The sequence below is a fragment of the Solea solea genome, chromosome 17 (genome assembly GCF_958295425.1).
Source record: "Solea solea chromosome 17, fSolSol10.1, whole genome shotgun sequence".
Taxonomy (NCBI): Eukaryota; Metazoa; Chordata; class Actinopteri; order Pleuronectiformes; family Soleidae; genus Solea; species Solea solea.
In genome coordinates, this window is record NC_081150.1 from 12,906,616 (window position 1) to 12,922,632 (window position 16,017).

The 16,017-nt window shown below is 40.3% G+C and overlaps 1 protein-coding gene across 6 annotated transcripts in view; it reads right to left on the minus strand.

The window, feature by feature from the left end:
• Positions 1–16,017, minus strand: part of syne1a (spectrin repeat containing, nuclear envelope 1a) — a 118,868-nt gene that overhangs the window by 78,059 nt on the left and 24,792 nt on the right. For all 6 annotated transcript variants that reach the window (XM_058613593.1, XM_058613595.1, XM_058613589.1 and 3 more), the window contains 28 exons: positions 15,777–15,973; positions 15,127–15,239; positions 13,016–13,123; positions 12,594–12,731; positions 12,246–12,410; positions 12,001–12,113; positions 11,682–11,850; positions 11,384–11,480; positions 9,235–9,440; positions 8,593–8,757; positions 8,237–8,389; positions 7,598–7,741; positions 7,279–7,455; positions 6,867–7,025; positions 6,434–6,598; positions 6,004–6,138; positions 5,581–5,742; positions 5,253–5,461; positions 4,555–4,663; positions 4,272–4,436; positions 4,019–4,186; positions 3,704–3,868; positions 3,143–3,283; positions 2,892–3,052; positions 2,376–2,532; positions 1,386–1,613; positions 1,179–1,277; positions 613–800 (listed from right to left, as the gene is read on the minus strand). In XM_058613593.1, the coding sequence (XP_058469576.1) occupies positions 613–800; positions 1,179–1,277; positions 1,386–1,613; positions 2,376–2,532; positions 2,892–3,052; positions 3,143–3,283; positions 3,704–3,868; positions 4,019–4,186; positions 4,272–4,436; positions 4,555–4,663; positions 5,253–5,461; positions 5,581–5,742; positions 6,004–6,138; positions 6,434–6,598; positions 6,867–7,025; positions 7,279–7,455; positions 7,598–7,741; positions 8,237–8,389; positions 8,593–8,757; positions 9,235–9,440; positions 11,384–11,480; positions 11,682–11,850; positions 12,001–12,113; positions 12,246–12,410; positions 12,594–12,731; positions 13,016–13,123; positions 15,127–15,239; positions 15,777–15,973 (4,356 nt within the window). The remainder of the gene's footprint in view (positions 1–612; positions 801–1,178; positions 1,278–1,385; positions 1,614–2,375; positions 2,533–2,891; positions 3,053–3,142; positions 3,284–3,703; positions 3,869–4,018; positions 4,187–4,271; positions 4,437–4,554; positions 4,664–5,252; positions 5,462–5,580; positions 5,743–6,003; positions 6,139–6,433; positions 6,599–6,866; positions 7,026–7,278; positions 7,456–7,597; positions 7,742–8,236; positions 8,390–8,592; positions 8,758–9,234; positions 9,441–11,383; positions 11,481–11,681; positions 11,851–12,000; positions 12,114–12,245; positions 12,411–12,593; positions 12,732–13,015; positions 13,124–15,126; positions 15,240–15,776; positions 15,974–16,017) is intronic.

The window sequence follows — 16,017 nt, forward strand, 5'->3', positions numbered from 1 at the left end:
AAATTATAACAAAAGCACATTATTAGAAGAGAAATGCAATGACGGGGGGAGACAAACTGCCCCTGCTCCTCTAAACAACGCTGAGACTAGGGAATGATTTAGGAAATAAATGAGAAAATTAATGTGGAGTAGGAACCAACAGGAAGAGCACATTTGCACAATAAAAGAAGAAATTGAATTGTTTATAAGGAAACAAAACAAAAAATGTCCTCCAACAGGCAGTTGTTTGCTTAAAAATGTTCTTTACGAAGCCGCTTGCCATTTCCATTTTCACATTTTCTGTTTCTGTGTGAAGTGACAAACGTACAAAACACTCCATATTTGCTCTAGGTGGTAAAGGGATACACTCACTCATACATGGACATACAGAGAATAACAGAAAACAGAGGCTGCAGTTTCTTTCTTTGTTATTGTTTTCAGGCCACAGATGTATTTATGTTGATCTCTGAAAATCTGGAAAGGATGATTTAAATCAAATTTTCTTTTTAAATGCCAAACTTTTTGCATTTTGCTACTAATTAAGACAAGAATTTGTTCAGTTAAAAAAAAAATTATAATTAGAAAGAATCTACAAAATACAAACACATGCACTTTATTTCTTCTCTAATGTACCTTTGCCACAGTGAGAGAAGGCTCTCTAATAAGGCTTGATTTTCTGCAGCCTTCTCCAGAAATTGTCTCCGCTGCTTCTGGAGGTTCGCCACCTCCTCCTCCAGCTGGCTGCCCTCTCCATGCCTCTTCACGGCCGAACACAGAGCCATCAACCTGGGCTTCACCTGCTCAACAGCCTGGCAGACCTCCTGAAGGAAAGAGACATGTATTTGTCATCTTTTTCAAACTAAACTAAAATTAGATCAGCTATGCTATGCAAAGGTAAATGAATATAAACTGGCTTAAACTTGAAAACACACACATTGTCATTTAGCTTTCCAGTGAAACTCCGCATGAGTTTAATTATTTGAGCTTCTTTTTTTGGCATTCTAATTAAATTTGAAACCCAATTTCATCAAATCCATTGTCTTCATCCCATCACCCTCAGGTCTAGGTTGGTCCAGACTGTCTTAATTTAAGACAGTCTGGACCAACCTAGACCAATGAGGGGAAAGTGTATCCTATACTACGCACAGCCTCATCCTCTATCCTTGCTCATTCCTGATTGAACTTGAGTTTTGTCTCACCATGTGATTCTGGAGGAGTTTGTAGGTCTCTGATGATGATGAACAGTGTGTGATTGGACAGTCAAGCTTCTCTTTGATATTACTCATAGTTTTCTTGACCTGACGAGGACAAAAACTTCAGTTATTGGAAAGCAAAGTTTACAACTTCATCACAGAAATCAAACATTAGCTTATAGGTAATCATTGCTTTCAAAGATTTTTAAATACCTGTTCAAGGTTATCATTGTATCTCTGCCTGTAGGAGGCATTCTGGTTGAGCTGTCCTCCCAGCTGCTCTACTCTCCCCTTCAGCTCTTCCCAGCTACGCCTCATTTCGGAAAGTCGTGCACGGATACATCCAGCTTCTCCAGGAGTCACAAACCTTGACAGGGCCTCACAGTCTGCCTCCATGCGAGTCAGGGCTGCACTTCTTTCTTCTAAATCTTTCCCCACCTCCTGGAGACATGCAAAAGCAACAAAATATCAGATTGGAGAAATGCAATAGGCACAAAAAGAAAAGAACTTCACAGCTTTTTCTCCTTTATTACCTATTAAAAGACATGTTTCAATCTTAGGTAAATTATAGATCTGGAAAACATGCTGCTTCTTAAGTTTACTGAGGTCTAAAATATATAAAGCACAAAATCTGAGTAGAAAAGAAAACTGGCTTCATCTTCTCTGGAGGCAAATTTTGTCAAACTCATTACAAATCAAATTATTGCCTCAGGATTTTTCAGTGTCCCGTTATCCAAAATGTTTTGACCAGATTTCCTCCTGATTCTGACAGATTGTCAGGCCTGTAGTATGGGGGGGGGCAGGATTATGTTTTTTTTCAATATGATAAATTTACTTTCTATATCCTGGTCCTCTCTGCAGCAATGACCTAATTTCCCCCTGCGGTTAGATTAAAATTTCATCTTACCTCATCTTAATCTTAATAACCCTGAGGCTGTGCTGATACCGTACAGTACAGACATGTGGCTAGACAGAAATCATGCCTCCTTGCATTTTGAGCGCTTAATAAATGCGTGGATGATGCATATGTATGAGTAAATATCACAGGATTACTGAAGGAATGTAAGAACTAAATTGCCGTAAAAGCTAAATACAGTGTGCAGTCAGAATGACTTTGACCTCTGGTGGAGTGATGGGACATTACAAATAAATAAAAGAAAAAACTGAGTACAATTCTTTAACAGAAGAACAAACATGACATACCTCAACTGTAAGGATGTTTTCATCTAAAGGATCCAAGGAGGATGTGGTATTGATGTCCTCAAGCTCCTTCTCTTTTTCATTGAACCAAGAAGAAAGAGTCTCTGATTCACTGCTGAAGCGTTCCCACCACTCACACATCCTCTCCAGTTGAACAACCCTGGAAGACATACACAAAAAAAGGAAATATCTATTGTATGTTGTCAAGTAAACTGAAAATGCGTGTTAAAAAGAAAGAATGAGAACCAAGCAGCAAGTAAAGTACCACAGGGAAACTATTTCACGTTCACATTTTCACATTTTGCGGACTCTTATCTAATGTCAAATTGAATGGTTTATCAAGGAGGCAAGGTAAATCTCTGCAAAGATAAACCTGAATCAGTTATTAAACTTGAAGCCCTTGTTCATGTGACAGTTTATCACCATAACAGAAAATAAAAATATAGCTGAATATATTGAGTTTAATTTGTCACTGTTATAATTCAAAAAGCATAATTCAATTTCAACAGTTAAACTTACTTCTTGCTCAGGTGGTCTAGAAGTTGTGTAATGGCTTCTTTCGTGGACTGGGCCTGCTGTAGGAGCAGAGTCTGATTCTTTGGACCAAGCTGAACAGCTGCTGACTTCTCCAGGAGGAGATCTGCTCTCACACAATATTCCTCAACCTCCATGAAGAGCTCCTACAGACAGTGAACCAGTATGTTGTATGAGGGTATATAATGCAGTATATACAGTACATGAATGCAAAAACAATCAAAAAACATACACACCTTACTGTGCTTCAGTTCACTTCTCAGGCTGTCCAAGCTGTTGAAAATAAGTTCTTTGTGTAGTTCATTGTTGGTATTGCTGATGAATCTCCTCACCGTTTCTCTCTCTGCTTCAAAATTTTGCCAGGAGCTCAGACTAGCCTTGAGATGATGAAAAATAAAAGAATGATAAGATATAATAACAAAAAAAATGTGTTTTATTGCTGTAAAAGTTTTCGTAAGTTTATACTTCAAACCACGAAAAATGTTACACACTGGTCCTTTAAAGACCTCTGTGGTGTTTTTTAGTTTTTTAAAAAGAAAATAACTTATTTTCTGCACCCATCTATCCTGCAGAAGCATGTTAACTTCAATTGATCCATTCAGGAACAAAGATAAATGGCATAAACAAACCCCAGTACTTCAGACACAAACAAAATTAACACACCCTATAGGAATTGATAAGCAGTTAAGGTTCAATGTGGACCAATCGATGATCACAGCAGGGTTGTGTGGATGATCAATGACACAAACACACTGCACACTGCACACTGATGTGAGGAAAAGCCAGACTTGGTTTACCTGCAGGTTGTGCTCTTTTGGCCCTGATTTACGGTCAACCTCTTCAAAAACTCCCTCTAGTTCTTGTAGAGAATGACCAAGTGCCTCGCCTTTCTGCAGCTGACGGCAGTGGGACACCAAAAGCTCTGCCTCTCTCCTGTTAGCATGAAGGCGCTTCAGGTGTTGCTATATACCATAATCAGAGAAGAAGAGAACACAATCTATCTGTAATATTTCCATAATGTAAACAAAAAATGTAATTAAGTTTTTAATTCAACACAATGGTCATTTTAAGTCCATTTAAGTTCATATCACAGCTCTCCTTTGTCCACATACCTGGTGAATATGGTGGAGCTGCTTGGCCTCCTCCAGATCCTCAGCATCAAGGATCCTGCTGGTGTACTCCTCTGCCTCTTTTCGTGATTTTAGAACCTCCTCCAGAGCACCACGCACCTCGTCCTTCAGCTCTTCGTACTGGAACATGGCAGAACCCTCTTCATCCCACTGTCAAGGAAAATGACCGAGGATCAGAATGAAGGACTTCATCAAACAATGACACATTTTCAACACTTGTAATATCTTAAAATACCTGATGGAGTGAAGAAAAGAGTGCCCGCAGGTCAGTTGAGAGTTTGGCCAAAGCTGTTCTTTGCCTCTGAACCTCCAGTTCAGGGCTTACCTCAGACAGCCCACTGAGGCGGCTTTTAAGCCACAATAAGCTCTCCTCACGGTCATCTACTGCTTCATGCAGTACCTGAAATTAATGGAAACACAAAAAAAGGAGTACAGGTTTATTGATGCTTAGGTTGCAGTGAATCATAACTTAATCTCTGCACTTTCAGCAGCGCACACAATTTATCTTGCTGGCTCACCTGAACAGCAGCATCCACATGTTCTCGATGACTGGAATTACTTGCAGTCTCTCTAAGGAGCCTTAGATGTCTCCTCTGAGATGAGACCCAATCAGACAGTTCACAGAACCTTGAAAAAAGGAGCAACTACTTTAAAACCCCATCACTGATAATGAAATCAAATATACTTAATTGTCATGCAAGGACAACAGCACACAGAGCAAGAGAGACAACAAACCTTGCCTACAGATTACACATTATATATTTTTTTTCGTTTGGCTACTCCATCTCTAGGAGTCACCACAGACGATTACCTGCTTTTTCAGCGATACGCATATTTGATTTGGTAGAGATTTTTTTACGCCGGATGGCTTTTCTAAAGTAACCCTCCACTGCACTACACTGGATGAGGCCCCATGTGGTTGGGGTAAATTTAGAGTGTCCAATTAACCCACTCAATGGGGAGCAATGGGGATTGGGTACCCTAGCCTTTGACCTGTCAGGATTCAAACTGGCAACCCTCTGGTTACAAGCCAAGTTCCCATTCCACTAGGCTATAGGCTGCCAAGTCAGAGAATATGAATAACATGGAATGATAACTGAATATTGCACCTGGACTAAAAAAATACATTAAAATAAAAGATCCAACATTTAAACCTAAAACTTACTGTAAAACAATGTAACAATGTAAGGACTTTGTCTTGTTTCTTGGGCTTTACCTCTCATTCCACTCTTTCCATTTATCAGGGTGCTGCTCTAGTTTTAGGTGGGTGCTTCTTATTTGCTCTGTAACCTCATCTACAGCTCTCCTGGTGGAGTCTAGTGTACGATAAGCTGGGTCGTTGTCAGGCAACTTCCGACACAGGTCCTCCATGTTCCTAATCCTCTTCTCACACAAAGACAGAGGTTTTCGTTCCCTGAAGAAAGTCTGGAGATAAGAAAGAGAGAAATACTGAACCTCGAGAGCGATCACAGCGACATTAAATGATTGTATCTTTCTCATTTCTAGGTTTAAACCATTTTAACTTTCTCAAATCAGAGGCTCACTCTGTGTTCTTTGATTACTCGCTCAGTAGTGCAGGCGCCAGAGAGGCCATGCACTTCTCTGTCCAGCTCTGCTCTACAATCTTGTAGGATCACAGCAATTCGACTTCGCTCCACCTCTACCTTCAGGCGGAGCAGGTGAGATGGCACTTCACTCTGGATGTCCTGTGTAAAAGACAAGAGAAGACACAGATCATACGGCAGATGTAGCATGCAGCACGTGAGTTTGGTCTTGTGCCATTCACTCCCAGGTACAAAATATCTCTTGGAGAATAAACACAGAAAGGGCACTTTAATTTAACCAGTACAGGTTATGTGGAGACAAAAAAGCCAAAGGTCACCCTGGTTAATTAAATTAAACAACGACTATGTGCCTCAAGAGCAAGTAGTAATTAGTGAGAGTGTTAAATCATGGTGACCGCTGACCTTCCAGTGTTTGTGCAGTCTGCGGACAGTATCTTGCAGCCCTTGTTGTTCCTCCAGTGGTAGGATGTCGGTCAGCTCATCACACGCCTTCAGAAACACACTCAGTAGTCGCTGATCCAGTTGGCCAAAAAAATCCTGCATTGGATGAATGGATGGATGGATAGATTGATAGAATGAATTACTTCCTGTGCACAGTGCAGACGTGTTGCTGGGCAACATGAGATCTATACACCGCTATACTGAGAAACACAGTCATGTGGAGCTGATAGGCTTAATCAGCATTGTGTGAACTTTTTTTTGACATCTAACACACATTGGTTTACATTCAAAGGTTATGCACTGCAGTTTTCACCAATAGTGTGACAACAAGATTTATTGTATCACTCCTGTGCATGCTATACTTATAGTAGAAGGTTGCATTCTAGCTTACAGAGTGTTTCTTAAGTAGATCCTCAGCATCTCCAGATTCTCTCAAGTAGCCCTGAGCTTTCTTCAGCACCCTTTCCAGTTCTTGTCTCGATTCCTCAAATCTTCTCCTCAGGCAGTTGTTGGCCTCTTCTCGTCTTCTCCATTCTCCAACCTCCTTTAACAAAACCTGAGCAGCGGGACACCAGGTAGTGGTGGTTTAATTTGTCTCCTTGGTAATATTGTTTCATTATTTGATTTGTATTACATGAAACAGTGTAATGAGACTCATGAGATGGGAATGGAAATGAGACACACAGGCTACATGGGCATTGTTGCCTCATGGGTGTTTAATTGTTGTGTTATAATCTCATTAATCTGATGAGTGTCGCGGGTAATGTAATCATTGTGCAGCAATCTGGTACCTGTAGGTAAAAGTATGTGCAAATAATGCTCACCTGTGCTGAGCTCTGTATTTCCGTCACTCTCTTTTGGAGCAGCGACAGGTCAAAGTTTCGGAGAGCCTTACTGGAGGAGAGTGTCCTCTGCACAGTGTGGTGATTCCTCTCAATCACTGACAGACATCGTTTACAGTTCTGGTGCTGGTTTAATAAGTCCTGAAGAAGTTGGGAGGAAAATGCCAGATCAACTATGAATTCATAATAATGACTTCCTTTTTATTAACTATGATATTTTTGATAAATATGAGCTAAAGATTGGTGAATGTGAGTAATGTGAGTCTATTAAGGCTAGGAACTTCCTTTCAAGACTGTGCGCACAAGTGCAGACTGACAGCCAACACTATAAAAAATAGAGAAGGCTTCAACCTTACTACTTCAGTTAAATACTTGCATTTTCGTCATGTCTGACCTGCCATTTTTGTTTGTTCTGGGTCTGAGCCTGTGAGTCTGGGTCTCTTGCAGCAGAGGTGATGCGACTGGCCCGCTCCAGGGCTTGGTAAAAAGCACTGATGAGTTTCTCCATCTCCTCCAATAGTGGCAAAATAACTTGACACTCTCTCACTAGTGAGGGACATCGCTCTCTCACCTGGAGACGTAACATAGAGGTTATTGAACAGTGACATAAAAATGATCTGTCAGTGATGTTTAGAAAAAATATACACTTGAGAGATGCGTTGCTTTAAAAAAGAATACTTCAGCTGAATTAAGTATACTTAAATGATACTAACCTTACTCAGCTGATTTTTGGCGGTTGTCATAGTTGCCATGACCCTAGCAGCCTCATCCTGGGTCGCGTCCTTGGCAAGGAGCTGAGCACTGCGAGCTGCTAACTTGTACTGAGTCTCCATGGAGACAACCTTTTGCTTTGTATTCTGAGATGAGACATGGCAGCACTGGGTCATCTTACACATTCTCAAAATAAATGTGCTTTCATCAGATTGCTTTTGGCAATAATTATAGATAGTAGCGTGAAGGTCTGACTTCATAACAGCCATGACTTCATTAAACCGATGATGTGTGGATCAATAAAGATTATTATTCACTCGGAGGTACAACTGGGAAAAATGTGTATCACTGTATTTTCTATGGTAATGTTTTTACCTTAAGAGTTGACCATTTGTAATCCCGATGGGAAAAGAATTCCTAAATGAAAATTTACACCACCGTGCACAGAGTAATTGAGTCTTGGAACACTGATTTATTACAGCCTTAAGTTCTGCCTATGATTCAGTATCTACTTAACTTAGAACAGATATGATCCATGCTAATTAAGTTGTGCCTCAACTGCATCAGACCTGAAATACTGAATGGAATTGCACGATAAGAAATAATATCTGTCTCATGTGATAGGGGTTTGTTTTCCTCACCTCCACTTCCTGTAGAAAGCTTCTCACATTAAGGAAAGACACTTGAACAGGAGCGTTGAGTTTGGCCTCTGCCGTGTCCAGCAGCTCCTTCAGGGCCAACACAGCCTTCATGTGGTCTTTTCGCCACCTCTCCAGCTCCTCAACTCTAGCAAACTGCAACAAAAAGTAAGATAATACAGACTTAGCAACCTTTTTCTGGACTGAATGCATCAGTGCCAAAACCCAAACCCAAATTAAAACTTGTATATAAATAATACAAGTCTCCTAGGTTTATCCTAGCTGTGTAATGTCATTCGACCCAATTCTGCTTTCTGTGTAACATACAGTATTTATAGTTGTTGTGTTTTTTCCTTTACTTGTTTGACATTGAGGAAGAGGTCTCTCCAACGTCCATTCAAGATGAGTAACTGCTGCTTGATCTCAAGGGACACAGTCTCATCACACGTTTCAATGAGAAAATTCCCTGAGTCGTTCATGGTTGCATGTTGATCCATCCAGTGGCTGAGATTCCTGAAAAACTCCTGGAGGAGAAACAAGACATGATAAAAGGAAGCGAGAAACACAAAAAATGAAGTGAAACAAAGAATAAAACAAAGACAGAGTGTCAAAGAAAGAAACAAAGACAACTAATCAAAAGGAAACAAAGAAGGGGATTCAAAGAAAGGACAATAAAAAAGTGGGGTAATTAGGCCTCTAATCCTTAGTGGGGATGTGAATCTGAGGTAACCATGGCAATGTGACAACTGGAACATCCTTGGTGGCTTGTTGTAAGTCAAGGAGATCATTTGATGTATGAGTGGATAACGCTAATAGAATTCCACTTTTGTAAAGTAAAAGCTAGAAACTGGCCTGACGTACATTTTGATTACGACAACACTGCGGCATGTAAGTCCATTAAATAGCTGCATGTACAATGGGTCTTTTAATAATAAAAAAAAAAACTTTAAGTATATAATGAAGTGTATGAGTTTCTCCAACATTAAAATTCACTCTCGTACCCTCTTATTGTTTTCTGGTTGGCTCAGGGCTTCTTCTGCGTCCTCCAGCCAGGCCTGTAAGGAGGCCACAATGGAGCTGTATCTCTCCCAGTTTGACATCACCTCCTCCAGCATGCTCCTCACACTGCGAAGCTCCATGGACAGACTCCTCCACTGAGTCACCACCTCCCGCATGAACCTGCGCACTCCCATCTCACCCTCATCCACTAGAGGAGAGATACATCACTTTTATTGTCAGAAAAGTAAACACCAAGCAATATTTTTTTTTAAATTGACCCATCGCTGTTTTTCCATGTGGATAATAGTAGTTAAACAAGTACAGGATACCCCTGTGTACATACGAATGATCATTAACACACTGCTTCTGTTGATTTTAATAGATTTCTTTCTATGTGACAATAGTGACATATCAATGTCCCATTCTTCCTGTCCTTCCTCAGTGTACTATTTAAAACAAGAAAAAAAGTGAAAGAAAACTTATTTTGAATCCAGCCCTCACTGTGTTGGTGTCATCAAATAACTATACAATTTTGAGTATATTTAAATACAACCAAATCATCTGTCATCCAGGCATTCTGAGCCCATGGTGTGAACTAACAGCAGGGCCTCTGCTTGTGTGGTGAGTGGGGGGACTGTTCATTTGTGGGCTCGTCCAATCAATTCTAGGTTGTCCTGATTTCCTGCCACATCTCACTTCTCTGCTCTGCATACCCTAAAGCAGCGCAACCCTGAAACCAAAAAGTTAGCTCAGTCTGCGCCCAGAGACGTGCAGAAGTGGAGCAGCCCCTAACTAGCAAATGGGGTCGTATTCCCCACTGAGAGCTGAGAGTGGAGGAACCTCATTTAGCTGTAGCCTGCAGACTCCCCCCTTCCACCAAGCTGAGAAAACCAGACAGGGGGAAGACTAAACACCTGCAAGAGAACACTCCACTAGTTACTGAGCTGTTGACAGTAAAAAAAATAAAGTTGGATATACCATACAATGGTGAGCTATTCACTGTCAGACAGCACATGTAGGAGGAATCTGGTCAGTTTGAAAAAAACAAAACATTCGTTGCACATCTCAGCTTTAGAAACACTGGTATAACAGCCTTCTGAAAACATATCGTTAGGGGTCTTTTTATTGTGTTTGCTTTTATTTCTTTGTGTGTTGTCTGTCTTTTAATAATAAAGTATATATCTATCTATCTGTCTATTTATCTGTCTGTCTGTCTATCTATCTATCTATCTATCTATCTATCTATCTATCTATCTATCTATCTATCTATCTATCCATCTATCATCTATCTATCTATCCCAAGGACATAAATATAATTCGCACTGACTATGCAATAAGATCGTATAAGTTTGTGGACAATTAGTGATTAAGTGAACACTTATAGTGAAAAATCCCTCAACTTAATATTTCTGGACGTATTAGACCAGTGTGGAAAATAGTCCCAATCAAGAGCAGGAATGTTTTACTGCAGTGTCGGTATATTTTAGGTGTGGTGGAAAGTTTGTGAGCCGGATAATGAGGTTTCAGGAGACAGATGATGGCCTATGCAGGGGAATTAATTGTCAAAACCTGGTGAATCAGTGAGATTGGGTGGAAGAGCCATGCAGACACTAACATATTAGCAGTCGTATCTTCAACCCTCAAACCTGTGCTATTTTTTCGTGTGCTATACTTAGAAAATATGTACTTGCAATGCCTGACATGGCTCTATACATTTCCATTACACGAGTTAATAAACTCTGTTGTAACATCTCTGGACATAAGCCTTAAAAAGGGGGGCAGTTAATTCTATCTGTCTCTGAGAACATCAGAGTGTACATCTCGAGGGATGTTTGAGCCTTGAATCAGTTATCTATACGGCGCCCTGGATCAAACTCAGTTTCTACGGTTACTGCTGATAATGAAAGGGCCGAGTCCTTGATGGACTCAGTTATTGTCATTCTGACCTCGGAGGTGTGTCGTTGTGTCGTGCAGTCTACTGATTACATACTAATCAAAAAAGAGCAGAACGCGTAACGAGAGAAATATGTCAAAACATGACAGGTTTCCTCATCATTAAATAGATTAGAAAAGGATAGATATATAGAAAACTGAATTAAATGAATTTAATTATTATAATTTTTTTTATTTAAAATATTTTTTAATGCTCACCTGAGCTGTCAGTGCTGACGTAGGACTCAGCAGATTGTTTCAGCGATTGGAACAAAGCTTCATAATTTTCAAAGAAATGTTGCTTCTCCACAAATGACTGACAGAAAAAGAGGCAATGTTACAACATGTTAAATGACAATGATGACATAACAACATCATAAGGGATGAACAGCAACACAACTAAAGCTCAGATATTATACTGTATAATGGGAATTAATTGAAGAACCTTATGACTTGTGTTAAATACACCACCCATAAGGGTCTGTATGGTAATTCTGAAGAACAAGACTGTGCTTACGACATAGTTGTGGAGCATCAGTTCCACAGACTCTTGTCGGCCATATTTGATGATCCAGGATTTGAGCTTGGTCTCGGCGAGACCAAGAAAGGCCTGCATGTGGTGTTTGTTTTCCAAGAACTCCATCTTTGCCAGGTGGATACTGGAGGATGTAGAGATAAAATTCATCCTACAAAAAAATTGGAAATTTGCATTTGACATTCAGACCAACAGCTTGACTCTCACATTCTGTTTTAATTTTATTAAATTTGTCTATGACATCAGTATTTATTTAGATTGCAAGAAAAAAAAAAGAAAAACTGTCAGGAGTCTTTCCCACCTCTCAGCCATGTCTTGGAGTTGCTCTGAGGGAACAGGAACTCCATCGACACTTCTGTCCATATGGATCCTTTGAAGGACCTGCTGGTGACTTTCCAAGTTCTTCAACACATCCTGCGCCATGTGAAAACAGTCAGTGAACATAAAAAAACAAAACAAATACTTTTTTTCTGTTTAGAAATTATTGCATACAACTGCTTAACTATACTGTTTTATTGTTTTCTCTCAGAATCCCTTCATGCTAACCTTGTGTTGCTCCAAAGCTCTGTGCACAGTCTTTGCTGTCACATCGTGTGCTTGTTGGGCGGTGACCTCTTGTCGCAGCGCTCCTTCAGCCTCATGCAGCCACTCTCCCACCATGTCAAGTGGAGCAGGGAGAGACCTGTCCAGGTGTAGATGCCAGTCCAGGAGCTGATGTGTAGAAAACCACAGAGTGAAATACTTAACATCAAAACTGGAGATCACATGCTGATCATAAACTGTGCAGCACATCTAATGTATGGTTTCTGCTTCATCAATTTGTCTTAGATGGACTAAATATATTATTTATTATAAATAGGAGACAGATTTATTTTCAACAATTGCTCCGCTCACCCTATTGGAGGCCCTTTCCCAGGCTTGTTTGACCAGAGCCTGATCCACAGTCAGTATCCCGTCTCTCTGAGTGGACTGTAAAGCTCCCTCTACCTGTTTCCTCGTCATCTCCAACTGGACACGAAGACTCTTAAACGACTGAAAAGGAAAAATGGAATTAAATCTGTTAAATCTCTTTTTTTTTGCCTCAGATTCTCAGAATGTTCTGAATAATGTGTTAAGGAAAATGGGAATATCCCACATGCTGTTGAATATGGAATGTATCCCGAGGCTTGGTGGAATAAGCCAGATTGACTCAAAATATGACGGCTGCCATCTGATTCCCACAGTGTAGTCCCACTGATTAAGCTAATAATAGGAGCGTCTGTGCCCATGTGCCCAGTTCAAACAGAGCACACACACACACACACACAGACACTAACCTGGTACTGTTGAGTGAGATTGCCCCTAGTCCCCTGAGTCTGCACTGCATCTCTCTCCAGCTGGTCGAGCCACATTTTAAGCTCCCTCAGGCTCTTTCGCTGCTCTCTCTGTAGGAGGTGGGGGCAAAGTGTTAGTGGAGGGGTGAGAGAAACAAGGAAAGACGGACATGGACATTGAAAAGTGCACAGGAAGAAAAAAAAAAATAATACAAGAAAAGGGTTTAAGAGAAAATGGAGAGAAAAATATATTAACCAGATGTATGTTTGAGAGACTGAGGAAATAAGTGGAAGGGGGGAAGAGGGAGCACAGCATGTACTATTTAATCCTTAGTTTCTCCCTGTAGGATGAAATGTCAGGAGCCAAGAACTGCCAACCCCCCCACTAACATTTCAGTCACCATGACGAAAATACTATGCCACTCAAAAGACTGTGTGACAGTCTATTCAGACTCTTCCTTTTTCCCCTCATATTGGTTCCCGTAGGAAGAACATACTTTATTTTATATGACAATTTACTAGTTAAAATTGAAAGCACTTCATCCATTACCCCAGTTACTTATTATTTGAATAATTAAAGGATCAGTGTGTAAGAATTAGTGATATGCAATAGTGAGACTGAAGATTGTAACATGATTACACTGCTCATCCCTCTGTTTCCCAAGTACATCTGGGAACTAAGGCAAAAAGGATATCATTCTTCTTCGTTTGAAAAATTATCCTGGTTTGTCAATTCAGGCTGCTGCCAAAACATGGTGGCAAAACAACAAGATAGCGGCATCCATTAAGCAAGACTTGGACATATCAAAGACTTATTCTAAGGCTACAAATGTATTTTTTATCTTAAAGCCATTATTCAATTTCTGCTAATAAATCCTCCTAAATGTTGCACACTATACCTTTAAAACACTTTGTATGAAAACACAATTGCCAACTGACGCTCTTTCACTGAAAGAGAATAAACAGGACAAACACTTGTGCGGTAGCAAGAACTAGAACAAAGGAGTTGTGAAACACAGCCCAAAAAGCCTCTTCAGTGATGCAAGAAACATCACAAGCAAGTGGTTAGCACATCAGCGTCACAGCACATCACAGATCCTGACACTGTTAACCTTAAAAACAGGCAACCTCCATTTGCAAGCTTTCCATCAAATATGCTGTATCAATGCACACCACAATCGCCAGAGGCTGTCATTTTCATGCTAATGGAACCAGGAGCCATAGCACAAGGTGGAAACATTAATAATTGTAATATCACATCTTATTATGGGGGAATTCCTTTTGTTATCATGGTTTACGAACCCTGTGGCATCAGGTAAAACATATAAAGTCAGAGGCTCATGTTTTATCATGGAAAAAGTACGTTTATACTGATCTGGACACAGTTTAGTAAACAGCCACACTGTAATCTAATAGAAGAGCCACAAATCAAATGTATATGGAAACCATGAATGTACATGTGTGCTAATTGCATTGGGTTGGGAGGAAATATGGAAAAACTGCCCCCTGTGACCCTAAGTTACTAAATAACCTACCTCTAACATTTCCTCTATATCACGAGGAGCAAGACGCTGTAGGGCAGAGGCCAGCAAAGCAACCACAGGAAAGCAGTCACCACACATGGACACCAGACAGAGAGAGGGAGAGGGGGAGAGAGAGAGAGAGAGAGAGATATACAACAAGAAAAGACATGAAACAAGCAACGCTCTGCCAGGCCCGAGTCACATGACAAGAGGAATTACTTGTTTGTTTTAACCTACTCTCAGGGCATTTTAGAAAGCATTTTGCAAAATTTCAATTAACGAAATTCACTTCTCTATAATTGTTCTCTCTTTTACTTTAATGGACCATGACGGAAGCCTCCCCGCCTTGAACTTGGGTAGGTTGAAGCAAGCAACAGATAATTACTGGATAATGCCCACCATTACATGCTTCACTTTAAAACTAACTGATTTAATTTTTATACTGTATGTTTATTTATAAGTATGTCACAGCTGTGGTCTGGCACACAAACTAACAATTTAAAAGAAAGACAAAACATTAAGGATGAAGAACGACAGAGGACAATGAATGATGTATCCAAATCTAGACAGACAAATAGACAGATAGATCACCTCATCTTGAGGATGTCCGTCTGAGTCGCTCTGCTTTCGGTCAGGATGATGCTTCAGGAACTGGGCTACATATGTCATAATGGATTTCTCATCAGGCTTGTCAACGTCAACATCTGAGCAGGGAACAAAATGAATGCAATCAAGTTGAGGCATGCGATAACTCTTCAACGGTTTCAGAAAATAAAAAAAAAAAAAAAAAAAAAAGGAAATAAAAACATGTTTGACGGACATATCTATTCATGAAAAGAACTTTCAAATTTTCAGATCAGTGTCCAGGTTTGATTAGGTGGTTTCACCATGCTGAATCTCATAGTCTAATGGACCTTAATTACACTGATGTCAAGCTTGATTTGTCAGAGTTCATTCTGAAGGACAGCCGTGAAGGAGCACAGATGGTGTTTGGCACTGACAACGAGGTGCACATTTGATGCTGCGATAGATATCCATTATTGTATTATTGCATTCCAAAAAACACACAAATCCTAAATCCTACATATTTATGTGGGGTAAATGCAAACGGGGTAAAAGATGAAGCAGTACAGAATTTGTCAGTTCTTATCTGACCCAAGATCTGTTCAAATCAGTTTTTATCAAAATAGTCAACAAAGATATCCTCTATGAAATGCTTCATGAATTGTTGATGAATTTACCTTCTGGGTCAAGAAGTTGTGGGATGCCTAACTCAGTCTCAGCCAATGAAAAGGCTTCCTGCAGATTTTCACGGTTGGGCCTGCCCAATACATGGTCCATGTCAACTAGATCGGGCCGGAGGGAATGGATAACTGCAAAGAATGCTAAACCTGTGCGCCAGCTGGGGCCAAAGTCTTTCACCTCAAGCCCAACACGTCTGGAGAAGACAAAAGATCACAAGGTTCACATTGACATCACTTG